Source organism: Rhinopithecus roxellana, chromosome 13 (assembly GCF_007565055.1).
Source record: "Rhinopithecus roxellana isolate Shanxi Qingling chromosome 13, ASM756505v1, whole genome shotgun sequence".
Taxonomy (NCBI): domain Eukaryota; kingdom Metazoa; phylum Chordata; class Mammalia; order Primates; family Cercopithecidae; genus Rhinopithecus; species Rhinopithecus roxellana.
This window is the reverse complement of record NC_044561.1, coordinates 85907369-85921685: the sequence shown is the minus strand read 5'-3', so window position 1 is coordinate 85921685 and position 14317 is coordinate 85907369. Positions and strand designations below refer to the sequence as shown.

At 41.8% G+C, this 14317-nt stretch overlaps 1 protein-coding gene across 3 annotated transcripts in view; it reads left to right on the top strand.

The window, feature by feature from the left end:
- Positions 1-14317, top strand: part of PCSK2 (proprotein convertase subtilisin/kexin type 2) — a 249377-nt gene that overhangs the window by 124750 nt on the left and 110310 nt on the right. For all 3 annotated transcript variants that reach the window (XM_010381469.2, XM_010381468.2, XM_010381470.2), the window contains 2 exons: positions 3699-3812; positions 5987-6095. In XM_010381469.2, coding sequence (XP_010379771.1) covers positions 3699-3812; positions 5987-6095 — 223 coding nt within the window. The remainder of the gene's footprint in view (positions 1-3698; positions 3813-5986; positions 6096-14317) is intronic.

Here is a 14317-nt window from a genome sequence, read left to right as displayed (position 1 = left end):
ATGTAAATGACTAATAACAGGGAAACGGATAAATTGTGGTGTATGACTCTGGAATATTTAGGTAGCCATTAGTAATTAAAATATGATAGCTAAGTAGCAGCATATTAAAATTCTTATGGTAGGATACTCAGTGAAAAAAGAATTCACAACTTGTTCTATAGTATGATTACTACTCTTTAAAAATTAAGTATGAATATGAATTAAGATTGAATGAGAACCCAGAACAATAAACATGATTAATAGGGTTACACGGTATCATTGTGGGGAAAAATGTTTTCCAGTTATTTGTGTGTAACAAGTGAAAGCATAAAGGTGTTCGTCTCTTTCAAAGTGTAACTGTGGACAAGAAGTTACAGACAGACTGACAGGCTCAGAAAGCCCCCTTCAGTCTCAAGACTCCTAAATTCCTGAGTTGCAAGGAGGCAGTGCCCAGAGAGTGCCATATTCCTAGGCATCACTAGTTTCCATTAAAACCTAATTTACAGAATTAAAAATTAATTTCATGGAAATGAATTTTAGCAGTCTTTTCATTAAAGCGCACTTGATCTAAATGAGTTTGGAGTGGCTGTAATAGCCATTCCTGCACTGTTATTTATAAAGGTGTAATCTGATGTGAGTATTGTTGTTCTCACGCTACCAAGAAACAACATATTGCTGAGAGTTTTCAAATTTCCATGTGATAGTTGCTCTTGGTCCCCAAAAATCCTCTCAAGGAAGTTTTTGATGACAAGGAGTCCAATAGAATGGGAATCCCTCAGTGAAAGTCAACCAAGGCCTCCGTTTAGTGAGTAGAGCAGATAAAGGCCTCTCGTCGTGGGACCAAAATGGGAAGAGGCAATGGCCAAAGTCAGATGCCTTCTTTCCCAAGTGCAAGAGGCACTCTTGCTTCCATAGTAAAAGAAGGTTGTGAGATGGGTATGTCTGATGGCTATGTAAGTGTATAGCTCTCCAGGTGGAGGGCTATACATTTACTTCAACATTTTAAACATTCTGTTAATGAATACACACACATGTGCACACACGCACACACATACACACACACAGAGCTATGGGAATACGCTGCACAAATCTCTGACTTCAGGGAAAAGAATTGACCAAGGTCCCCAGCTGCTGCACTCTGAAATCTGTCCCTGGGCCAACAAGGCCACACTCCCCGCAGTGACTGAGAGCAGCAGGGACACTCAGGCAGGCCCGTTTCTGGGAGACACAGGGCTCCTCAGATTTAATCCCCAACAGTTTTACCAAACCATCCTTAGATTACAGGGGAATCAAGGATGAATTCGCCCAACTTTGTTCACTGTTCTTTACTTGGGGTCAGACTTACATCACAGTTTCTTGTATTTTTCTCTCGTAAAATACTTGCACATTTAATCCCATCTTGGCAATGGCTTCCGAGAGGATATATATGTGTGTGTGCATATACATGTACATATGTGACGGTACGACACACACATATATACACACATACACACATATATTTATATGTATACAAACATACATATGCATAAGTATATGTATATGTACCTTTGAATTATAATTTATCTCCATTTGATGGGCATTAGTTAGGTCCAAATTTTTGCCATCATAAAAACACCCATGTATCCCATTTTTCTAATAATTTCACTATCTCTTTAGGGAGTTTTTTTTTTTTAAGTTCGCCACAGTGACTGTGACTGTTCCTTGTTGGAATATCTCCAAAGAACTCCCAGAGCCAATGCCACGCTTAACACTCGTTTTCTACATGTATAGATTTTCTGGTGTGGCTAGAATTTCTCTGGAAAATGAGCTTCAGGCCTTCTCGTGTCAGTGTGCAGAGTAAAGAGGTGAGAAGCTAGCCTTTCACAGGTTCCTCTGCAAGGCAGCACAGTAAGGAGGGGAAGGGTTTTCTGCCACGTCTGTGGTCTCTTCGTTCTTCTCTTCCTGCCGTCACTCTTGACCTGGACCCTGCTGTTCTTCTCTCATCTGGTATCCATTAGAGTTCTTGATGACAAGCAACAGAAATTGATTCTGCTTCACTTCAACCAGAGAGAAGTTGTCAGGAAGGTATCGGGGGCCCACAATCAATGGGTGGTTGGAGGATCAGTCTTGAAAGCTCCAGGGCTGGGCTGCAGGAACACAGTGAGGATCTTTTACTAGGAGAGCTTGGTGAGTGAACCTCCAGGGTAGATGGGCTCCAGGGGATCCTGTTCCTTGCTTCACTTTCCCAAGATTCAAATCCTGGGAGAGAGACACCCACAGAGGCACCCCTAAGGCAGAGGGAGATTCTAGTGCCTCTGGCAGACAGGCACCTAGAACTGCACTCCCACCAACACAGAACCTGATGGATTGGAGTTAATCCCCCAAATACACTGGGGAGATTTGAGAAGAGGAAAAACAAATGTTGGGCTACAATATAATACTGATATCCAGCAACACCCTTTTATATATGTGCATAATCCTTGGGTTTGCACATGTTCAGGGACTGGCCACAACTGTTGCGTGAAAAATTAGTCTTTGTCCAAGTGAAAGCAAGTTTCCTGATTGAGACAAAGCCTAGGCATTGCCAGGAGCCCACTTGAACTAACTCAGCTCCTAAGTTGCATTTCCATCCAAGAGCTTGGGGTTCTTTCTCACTATGCAAAACCGAAATGTTGTCAGTGCCAGGACAGCAACACCATCTGTCAGTTTCTTGTCAGAGGTTTCTCTCTTACCTTCTAGGACTTTGCTGTGGGATTTTTTGGCTCTCCAGGCAGGCTTCATTGTTTGTCTGTTTGTTCTTGTCTTGGGGAAGTTTTCTTTTTCAGCAGATTCTCAAATGTGATAGCACTGTCAACAAATTAAAGGCTGGAAAGCCCTCCAGAAAAATTATCCGTGCTGTTTTCACTCTCTCCCTTCCTGAATCCACATCAATCCTCTCTTGTTAATAGAAATCTTCCATTGTTTTATTTCACTTAATGACCCCTACCACATTATCTTCTTTAAGAATACTTTTCTCAGCCAGGTGCGGTGGTTCATGCCTGTAATCCCAGCCCTTTGGGAGGCCAAGGCAAGTGGATCACCTGAGGTTGGGAGTTCGAGACCAGCCTGACCAACATGGAGAAGCCCCATCTCTACTAAAAATACCAAATTAACCAGGTGTGGTGGCACACGCTTGTAATCCCAGCTACTCGGGAGCCTGAGGCAAGAGAATCGCTTGAACCCGGGAGGCCGAGGTTGCAGTGAGCCAAGATCACGCCATTGCCCTCCGGCCTGGGCAACAACAGCGAAACTCTGTCTTAAAAAAATAGAAAGAAAGAAAGAAAAGATTACTTTTCTCTATCTAATTCTTACTTTAGGGAAATTCACTTTGAGCGATCACCACAGCCTGTCTGTTCAGTGCAACCGTAAGTAAATGCTCTTGTAAAATAACCGTAATGGGTCAGGCGCAGTGGCTCATGCCTGTAATCCCAGCTCTTTTGGAGGCCGAGGCGGGCAGATCACTTGAGCTCAGGAGCTCGAGACCAGCCTGGAAATATAGTGAGACTCCCCATCTCTACAAAAAAAATACAAAATAATAATAATAATGGTAAGGTGAGCATGTATATGAAATGAACTTGCTTTTGCTGAAGAAAAAAACAATGCACCTGATGTACAAATGGAATTTGGATTCATGGAGACAAATTCCAGAAGAGGGAATGTTCAGATTACATTCAGGTAATATGTCAGCATTGTCATTCCAGGTAAAGATGGCTTTACAGCAGGAAGGATTTGACCGAAAAAAGCGAGGTTACAGAGACATCAATGAGATCGACATCAACATGAACGATCCTCTTTTTACGAAGCAATGGTATCTGGTGAGTGTCTTTATGTCCTTTTGGACATTTCTCATCTTGAGACTCTGGATAAAAGATGTATTCTTGTATCCTCATTAATCACTAGGATGTTAGCCAGTATCCAACTCAGTCACCCTCTCTGTCCCCTTCCATATGTATTGATTTTCTGTCACGACCTGTGCATCTAGTTCTTTAATCTGCTTTCTTCTGGAACTACTAAGTAGCCCTGGTCTCCTAAGGTCCAGGCTGTGACCAACAACTGATGGAATTCTCTTTGATTCTGAAAAAGTGCACCAGTGTATACCTGAAGACTTGCAAAACGATATAAAAGTCAAATCAGAGGTGTGGGAAGAGTAATGCAGGGGTCTCAACAGACAGAGTAACAGGGGACATAATGAAGTCACAGGCCTGAAAGAAAGGATTCAATGACTTCCCAAGGGGCTAGCAAGATAGCTTGGAGACTAAAGTAGCAAAAAGAGCATCTATTAATGCTTCCTAAAACAATGGCAGGAAATCAATTCCATGGGGCTTAACTGATGAAGGCTTGGAGGCACTAAAACCCATTTTGTCTGGTGAAGTGAGCATTTTGTGGGTCACCAACAGTTCATCATGATCCATTTGGACTGGCCGAGCTATGTTTAAAAAGGGATCAGTGACTCCAAACCAAGCTGAACTGCAGGGCATATTGACAGAAAGGGAGTGATTAATTTGTAAATGTGAATGAAACTTTATTTTATTTAAGATTAAAAAGTGATGAACAAGAGAGAGAACTAAATTACAGCCTTGCGGATGGCTACATTACAGGAATTCATCACAATTTCCCTCCTGGGGCTGCAGAGCTTGACTCTGCGTTATGCTTTTTGGCATGAAAGTCCGGAAATCCAATATGGGCAATTGAATGAGTGTATTTGTGTTAGTCAGGATAGGCTAGGTTTGTTGCAATAATGAACAACCCTCAGATCACAGTAGCTTATCAAAAGCAAGGCTTGTTTCTCACTTTTGCTACACAGCCCATGCTTCATAATTGCTCAGAAACGCAGGCTGACCAACCTCCATCTGAGCTCCATTCCCACACTGCTTTCATGAGCCCCTCAGCAAGGAAAAGGGGTAATAGAATTTTTAAAAGAAACTCTTAAAGTTTCTGCCTGGATGTGAAAAATGGCACCTGAGATCCCAGGTCACTGGCCAAAATTAGTCATCCGCCATTCTAACTTCAGAGTGTTAGAGAGGCATTGTTACAAAACAATGCCTCAATGTTTTCTGATGTGTGAGACATTTTTAAGTGGATGTAAAACCTTCCTCCAGAGTGGAGTGGAGAGGTGTAGTCTTAACATGTCTCTAGAAGAAAGAGCATGGCAAATTTTTTAAAGAGCCCTAATGACAATTACACAATGTTTTAGCAACATCGCAATAACCACTGATCAGTGTGGGCTTTTGCCAATACAAGTTCTGACTTTATTATTCTTTTTACAATCCATCCTGGAGAAAACCTACAGGGTACAAAGACACATGAAAAGACGGGAGTGAACATGTTAATGTGGAATTGCTCTTTGTCTTCCTTTCTTTCTCTTCTGAAATATTTTTGGGGGCCAGGACAAGGGGCTTTAGGATTTATTTTTCAGCATTAGAACATGCACTAAAGGTGAGCCAGTTTTCTTTAATTCAGTTCAACAAATACTTTTGAACCAGACTTAGTGCGGTGGCACTGAAATTACAAAGATTAACTAGGACATGTTACCTCCTGCAAAAGATATTGTTATTTAGTAAGAAGTTATATTCAAATAAGAATAATCCAAAACAACATGCTGTAAATTCAAAACATGAGGTATAAACAAAGAGGTATGAAAGTGAGCATTTAATTCTAAATCAGGGAGGGTTTCCTGCAATAGCAGCTCTTTTATAGAAAAAGTTTAAAGATAGTGATCTAGTTATAAGATATGAGGGGATTGAAACTATGTTTGCATATTTACAGAAAACAGAAAACACTAAGTGTTTATACCAAAAAAAAAAAAAAAATGGAGAGGAAATGCTATAGGTAGGTTAGGAGGGACATCCAAAAGCACTGTTTCATGGAAGTGGCCTTTGAGCTGGTCCTGGAATATTAGATGGCTATAGAGCATGTCAAGTAAATATGTACATGGGTGCTTTACGACACCAAACTAATACCATTCTTTGCTTTGAAATTCCTGTACCAGATCAATACTGGGCAAGCTGATGGCACTCCTGGCCTTGATTTGAATGTGGCTGAAGCCTGGGAGCTGGGGTACACAGGGAAGGGTGTTACCATTGGAATTATGGATGATGGTGAGTATTTTGAAGCCTGTGCATCATTTGGAAATAAGCATGCCTTTGCTTGCCTTTCGATAAAAGTGGTATTGTTTTGAAGATGCTAACCAGAGATGGAATAGCAAGATACTGGGCCTATGACCACACTGCACTGTGACCAAATCTTCACCTTTCTTCCAATCAGTGGTCCTCAAACTTGAGGTTGCACTTAACAAATATTTTTTGAATTAACAAATAATAAACTAAACAAATGAAAACATGAAAGCTGCCTGTCACTCAACCATAATTTCTTACTGCTTACACTTTACCTTAAAATGTCCTCTAAATCTCTTCGTATTTACCATCAATTATCTAGACCCACACTATCCAATGTAGTCACCACTAGCCATATGTGCCTACTTAATTTTACATTTTAATTAATTAAAGCTACATAAAATGTAAAACTTTATTTCAATTACTCAATCACACTAGCCTCAAGTTCTTGATACCCACATAGGGCTAGCAGCTGCTGAAATTCAATTCCATTTTCATCATCAGAGAAAGTTACATTAGTGCGACTCTACATCCATAAAACAGCTTTTCAGTAACAGGATTGGGGCTTGGGGAAATTTGACTTTATTGCTGCTTTCAGAATGAACCCTTGTAAAGTAGCCTTTGATAACCTTTTATTACAGACACCCCTTACATGTTATTCATCCTGCGAGCCTACCAAAGACTTAGCAGGGCTTCATTTTCTATAGTTTGTGATATGAAAACCAATGGGCTTGATGAATTGGCATTTTTCCAACTACACACGTCCTTGGCCCTGTGGAGAATCGCTGCCTGTAGTCGTTTCACTGGGGATGGGGACGTGTTATTGCCCTCCATCACCCATCTGGGTCCGCCAGCAAAAAGCTCCACTGTGAATTATTGATCCAATTATATACAAAGGTGACACAGAGATGAAACAATGGAGCCTTTCCCATCTGAAGATCCTCAAAGAACAGAACACTATGTTCCTTAAAGTAAGGCTTTGAAGCAGAAACGACAGAGGAAACCAAGAGGAGCCAGCCTGCTTAAAACCTGTGTTGTCTTGTGTTGGCTCATTAAATATCAACATGAAAACAATGCCTCAATGTTTTCTGATGTGTGAGACATTTTTAAGTGGATGTAAAACCTTCCTCCAGAGGCCAAGGGCTCTCACAAGAAGAAAGGAGCCCTGCATGAGAGTGTGTGTGCTCGGATGTCAGGAGTTTATAAATGTTTCTTCCTTTCTAACACTTGTTCTTGGAAACTGTTCCAAAGAGGTTCAGGCCAGCTCACCCAGGAAAAAGATGCATCAGGGTTTGGGGGAAACCTACCTAGGAGATATTGTGATAACCAATTCTAACAGCGTATCTACCAGGTATCCCCAGCTGGGGATCAGAGAAGCCACCCTAAAAGTGGCACTAAAGTGCCAACATATGCACATTGCTCTGCTCTTAGGAAAACTCCAAGAGTCCTGTAGACGCCCATTTCAGAATTCTTTAACTGGAAGTTCCTTGACTGACTCCTAAAGTCATTGGCTCCTGATCCAGTTCCACATGGAAAGGCAAGCCCTTTAGAAAGTCCCCGCAGAATTTCTCATATGATGTTCTTTCTTCAGCTGATTAATGGCCTTCGGGTTCCCGAAAAAGTAAACTCTGCCTCCCAATTACGATCCCTGGTTTCTTCTTTGTTTTAGTCAATTACTGCTGCAGAACGAAGCATCCCAACATTGAGTGGTTTAAAAAAACAACCATATTATTATCTCTCACAGTTCTGTGGGTTGCTGGAGTTCAGCTGGACAGTTCTGAAAGTTCTACTAGAGTCTATCATGCAGGTGGAGTCAGAAGGCAGTTGAGGCTAGAGTCAACTGGAGGCTCCACTGGGAGGCTGAAATGGTTCAGCCTCCCTCCCTTTCCATGGAATCTGAGGACCTCTCCTCTCACATGAGGCTCCCAGCAAGGTAGATGGATTTCTTATAGGTGGCTCGGGACTCCCAAGAGTAGGCATTCCAAAAGAGAAGAAGCAGAAGCTGCCAGTCCTCTTAAAGGCTAGACCTGGAATGGGCACTGGTCACTCTACCACTTACATTGGATGAATGGTCCCAGGGCCAATCCAGATTCAAGTGGAAAGGAAATAAACTCTGAATTTGTGGCCATTTTTAATGCATCACATGCTATTCAGTATGATAACTGAAGAAAAGTATGATGGCCAAGCCATTCTCCAAGTTCACCGTTGAATAGCAAAATGAGCACATTTGGGACAAGGGCAGCCCCCCACATGGTGAAGACAAGGACAGATGCTCAGCAGCCTCTTGCCATGTAATTGGCCATCTCTGCCCTCACAGCTAGAACCGGGAAGGCTGGCAACACCAGTACTGTATTCTCTCTCTTAATGACCTGCACGTATGAATGGTATGGTGCCATGTCCCAGATATTTTCTTGGCAAGATATTCCAAACTAAGGTTACAGAGAGACACAGATGCCAACCCTGATACCTAAGGGCAAAACTAATGTCATATTCTATCAACACTGTCTCTCCGTATGTTGGCCTGTGTGGCAAATGTTCAATCATCTGTGTGGAGAAGTTTCAATTTGTGTACAGCCAGTTTTAATCGCCGCCCTCCTTTCTCTGGTTGCCCAACTCCAAACTCAGCCATCATCCTGTCTGCTGGATCCAGTGACTCAATTGATGCTCAATAAATATCTCTTGCCTTCACTTAGGTGCAAAGCAACATCATTTCCACATGCTACATATCACTAGGAGAGGACCTCCATGGTTAGCTGCTGTCCAAAGGGGCAGAAATTATTTCTTAAGGGTCTACTAGGACATCTCACTTATGTAAATGTTAGCAAGGACCCCACTCAATGATGACAATGTCATCCCTTTTACTGTAATGGAATTGTTTAGAGTTTGGAACTTGACCTGGAAAATGGAATGTGATCATGACAAGATACAAGGACGGACAAGAGTCATCCAGCCCAAGAATAATTCGGGGCAGGTGGTTGGTTCTCAAGATCACACAAGATCAGAGAAGGCATGGATCAAGGCCCTTAGCCATTATCAGATGGAGCCAAGGAAGTGAGATGGAAGGCCAGTGAGGTAAGGTCAGAGGGAGCTTCAAACTGAAGCAAGAATAAACAACTAACAGTAAAAACGACTAACATTTATTGAGTAATCACTATTTGCCAGACACTGCTTAGCATTTTGGAAATACAACCACAGTTATTCCCTAAGGTTGGTATTATTATAATCCCCACTTTACAGATGAAGAAACTGAGTTTAGGGAGACAAAAAACTGCCCAAAGTCTCACAACTAATTCTAACCACCATTCTTGGTACTTGAAACCTAATCCTTTGCTCTACCTTCCTGGTGAGACTTTGTGAATGGGAGCCTCATTCATGTGAGTAAAGATTCAAGCCTGAGGACCAGACAGTCACCCACACCCTTCTCAGAAATTTAGAACTCTGCATCACATAGAAAAGCAGTAGGAAGTTCCAGCAGGGTGGCTGCTCCAGTTACTTTTGCTGTGTAAAAAATAATCCTGTATTAGTCCGTTTTCACATTGCTGATAAAGACATACCCAGACTGGGTAATTTATAAAGAAAAAGAAGTTTAATGGACTCACAGTTCCATGTGGCTGGGGAGGCCTCACAATCATGGCAGGAGATGAAAAGCGTGTCTTACATGGCAGCGGGCAGGAGACAGAATGAGAGCCAAGTGAAGGGAGTTTCCCCTGATAAAACCATCAGATCTCGTGAGACTTATGTCAGATCTCATGAGACTTACTCACTACCACGAAAACAGTATGGGGGAAACCATCCCCATGATTTAATTATCCCCCGCTGGGTCCCCCCAATGCCCGTAGGCATTATGGGAGCTACAATTCAAGATGAGATTTGGGGGAGGACACAGCCAAACCCTATCCAACCCCAACACTTAGCAGCTTAAAGTTGCTATTTATCTTTGATGAAGATTTTGTGGCACAGGAATCTGGGAAGAGCCTGACTGGGCACTGTTCACTCAGTGTTGCTCATGCGGTTGCCATGTTAGCTGGGCTGCAGTCTTCTGAAGGCCCAGCTGGGCTGCACATCCATGATGGTGCACTACCACGGTTGGTGGTTGGTGCTGGCTGCCACTGGAGCTCAGCTGGGACCGTCAAAAAGAGTGCCAATATGTTGTGCTTTACTATAATTTGGTCTTGAGGTCTTACTCACCAGAATGGCTATAAACTCTACCCTGCCTCGACAGGACTCCAGGTGGTTGGCTGTGGACGTTTACAATGTGCCTGTCTTAGTCTGCTCCTGATGCTATAACAAAATACCTTAGATGAGGTCATTCATAAGTAACAGAAATGTATTTCTCACACTTCTGGAGGCTGGGAAATCACAAATTCGGTATCTGACAAGGGCTTGCTGTCTGCTTCCAAGACGGCCCCTTGTTGCTGCATCCTGTGGAGGGGACAAACACTGTGTCTTCCCTTGGCAGAAAGGGTAACAAACGGATGAACTCTCTCCTTCAAGCCCTTTTATAAGAGCATGAACCCCATTCATGAAGGCACAGCCCCCACAACCTAAGCACCTCCTAAAGGCCCCACTTCGAAACACTATTGCAACTAAGGATTAAGTTTCAACGTATATTTTTAGAGGGACACAAACACTCAAACCATGGCATTTCACCCTGCCCACCCCTACGCCGAAAATTTGTGTCCTTCACATACAAATACACTTATTCCAGCCCAGTAGCCCCAAAAATCTTCATTTGTTCCAGCACCAACATAAAAGTCTAAAGCCCAGAGTCTCATCTAAATATCATCTAAATCAGAGATGGGTGAAACTCAAGGTACAATCCATCCTGAGGCAAATTGCTGTCCAGCTGTGAACGTGTAAAATCAAACAAGTTGCATGTTTCCAAAGTACAGTGGTGAGACAGGCGTAGAATGTATATTCCCATTCCCAAAGGGAGAAGTAGGAAAGAAGAAAGGCATAACAGGTCTCCAGTAAGGCCAAAATCCAAAAAGGCAAACATAAGCTCTGAGGCTTGAGAGTAACCTTTTCTGACTCTATGTCCCACCTTCTGGACGCACTGGGGTGGGAGCTGGGCCTCCAAGGCTCCTAATAACCCCGCTCCCATGGCTTCACTGGCCACAGCCCAAGCAGCAGCTCTCATGGGGTGGAGTCTAATGCCTGCCATTCTCCCACACTGGAATCACAAGTTAGTGGCTCTGTAGTTCTGGGGTCTCAGGGCAGTCCCACCCCCACAGCTCCATTGGGCATTGCTCTGGTGGGGCCCAGAGCAATGGTAGCCCATTTTCTATGGTAGCCCCACCCCATGGCAGTTCTCTGCCTGGACCCCAAGGCTCTAGGGTTAGGGTTAGGGTTAAAGAACTGGAGCTCAGGGCCAGGGCTCTGACATGCTGTGCATCTCAAGTGAACTATTAATATTCTAACTAGGAATATGCACATGGAACTCCTTTCTAGTTCCTTGAGGTCTCCAGGACTGTCACAGCTTCCTGAGAATTGGGACTATTGTGGATTAGACTTTCTGAAAAGTTTCAAATTGATGATAGGATACTAATGATTTATGGATAAAATTATAACCAAGTATTTGTCATTTCTGTGCCACATTTATTATGATTAGCTGGTGATTAGTCGGTACCCCATAGGCTGTGAGCCATAGATAGTTGTACAACTCAGTTTCTACGTCTAAATCATCTGAGTTTTTCTAGGACCGACACTATGCCTGGCATTCACTGCTGAGAAATAAACAAAAGCATGAAATATAAGAATGAATATCAGAATATTGTAAGAATTAAAAATAAGCTGATTAGGAAGATGTGTTTAGTACCTCCCACCTTAAAAGACAATCAAATATACAAAAAATATTAAAGTACTATCTAATTACCAAATTACTATTTTCCATTCTTCAGTGCATTATTACTTTTTCTGAATCGTGTTTGTTGTCCTTCACAGTCGTATCAATCATTCGCTCTTTCTCAGACTAAAGTCTGTGTCTGTTCTAACTTAACACTTAGTATTCCTCTTAACCTAATTTAAGATCGTTTATTTTAATTAGGCTAACTTTATCTTGTTTTAATTCTAATTTCCTTCTGGTCTCAAATTATCTCCTTGCTCCAATATTTTCCCTTGACAGAGAAGACACTACTATTTCTTGGAGGATTTTTCTCTTCAACAGCTTCCATTCTCAGAACATGAAGCCATGTTTTAAAAATTGACTTCCTGTTGGAAAATATATTCTCTGGGTGTGTCTTTTTTTACACTTATCTAGATAAGTTTGTTTGATCTAGATAAAAGTGTAAAAGAAGAAATATATAAATATTTACAATATAAATTATATTTTTAATATTTTATTAAATTTTAATATTTTACTAAATAATATTTTATTATAATTTTATATTTATTTATTTTAAAAATAAATTATATTTTTGATAATTTATATTTAGTTATAAATTATCAAAATTTTTCACCCAACAAGGTCACAAAATTTAAGCTATCTTAACAAATAATTTAATTTAGTTTCAACACAATATGCTAAAACCAAGTGGATATTTTTTAATGTTTCTGTTCTTCTGCATATCCACACTACCCCAGAGATGTGGTAGATGATAGGACTAATGATGATAAGAAATAGGATGTATTAAGTGTTTCCTATAAGCTGAAGACTTTCAACGAATTGTCTCTAGTCTTGAAAACTGCTTTGCAAAGTAAATAATAGTCCCATTTCAAATACATGGAAGCTAAAGCTCAGAGAGATTATGTCACTTAGCTAAAGCCACACAAGTGTTAATGTCTAAGCCTGGAGTGGAACTGGATCCACTGATTTCAAAGCCTATGCTCATCCCCAACTTCACCCCACAGCCTAAACTGACCATTTTCCTGGGGGGATGTTTCTTGGTTTGCTTTTTGGGATGTTTGTTTGCTTTCTTTTAGAGACAGGGTCTTGCTGTGTCTCCCAGGTTAGTGTGCAGTGATGTCCTTATTTTTTGAAGAGACAGGGTCTCCCTATGTTACCCAGGCTGGTCTTAAACTCCTGATCTCAAGCAATCCTCCTGCCTCAGCCTCCCAAAGCACCAGGATTACAGGCGTGAGCCACCATGCCTGACCAAAATTGACCATCTTTGAATTAGGATCCAGGACAAGGGTTAACAACTTTTTTAAATATTAGTCTTTAAATATTCTGATGCCTTTCCCTCTGAAGACCTCAGGAGGCAAGTGGGAGGAGAGGCGTAATGATTTGGGATGGGGACTATAGTCTCCCAAGCTATAGAAAGCAGCCGTAGTGACAGCAATTGCTTCACTTATCAAAATCAACAATAAAACCTAACACATGTACTGTAGATCAGTGACTCTCGGTCCAGTTACTAATTGTATAACCTGAAAAAAAAAAAAAAAAGCAAAATTCCTTTTTAGAAATATGCATCCTAATACAAGCTCTTTTTGGGAAAGCAAATTTCTAATGGTGGCCCAGCCTTGTGTAAGCATGCAGTGAAGATAGCAGCTTTGGCAAGTATTTAATGATACTTCTGGCTTTTAGAATCTGTATCCCCATGTAGCTATTAAATGCACCAGCTGCTGGGCCAAGCATACCACATGCATTCATTTCTTTAGTCCCTACATTGTTCTCACCCCCAGTTGGTGAAAAAGGAAAACTAGCACAGAGAGTCCAAGCAACTTACCTGAAGTCTTGCAGGCAGTTATCAGGGTGGTTAGGACTCAAATGCCTGTCTTTGACTCCAAAACCCTACATTTGTAACAATTATGCTAGATGGTGTCAAGAACCTGCCCTGTTTCTTGAAGGGCTAGATGCTCAGATGTAACTGCTGCAAAAATTATGTGGTTTTGCAAACCCAAATGAGAGCTTTTCAATTGCCCTTGAAGTTTCATGATGCTTTCTGAGGTCCAAGGGTCTGATGGAACTCAGCAGTGCTCATAGCCCATGATTTTACCCTTGGAATGACTACTGGGCAACAAGACAGGCCACCATTCAGGAGAAAGCAGGGCTCCTGCTGAGACATTCAAGCCTCAGGCTTCCTGGAAAGCCACATTCTGAAGAGACAAGCTTCGGCTCCCAAGCAGCAACACCTCACTGGAAACCATTTGCCCTTTGCCTAATGGCTTTTCTCGCCCAGCCATGTTCTCTTATTATTTCCATGCCAGAGTACATTCTCCTAATCCATTGCTGTCCATGCCCTGTTAAATAATAATCACTTTTCCTC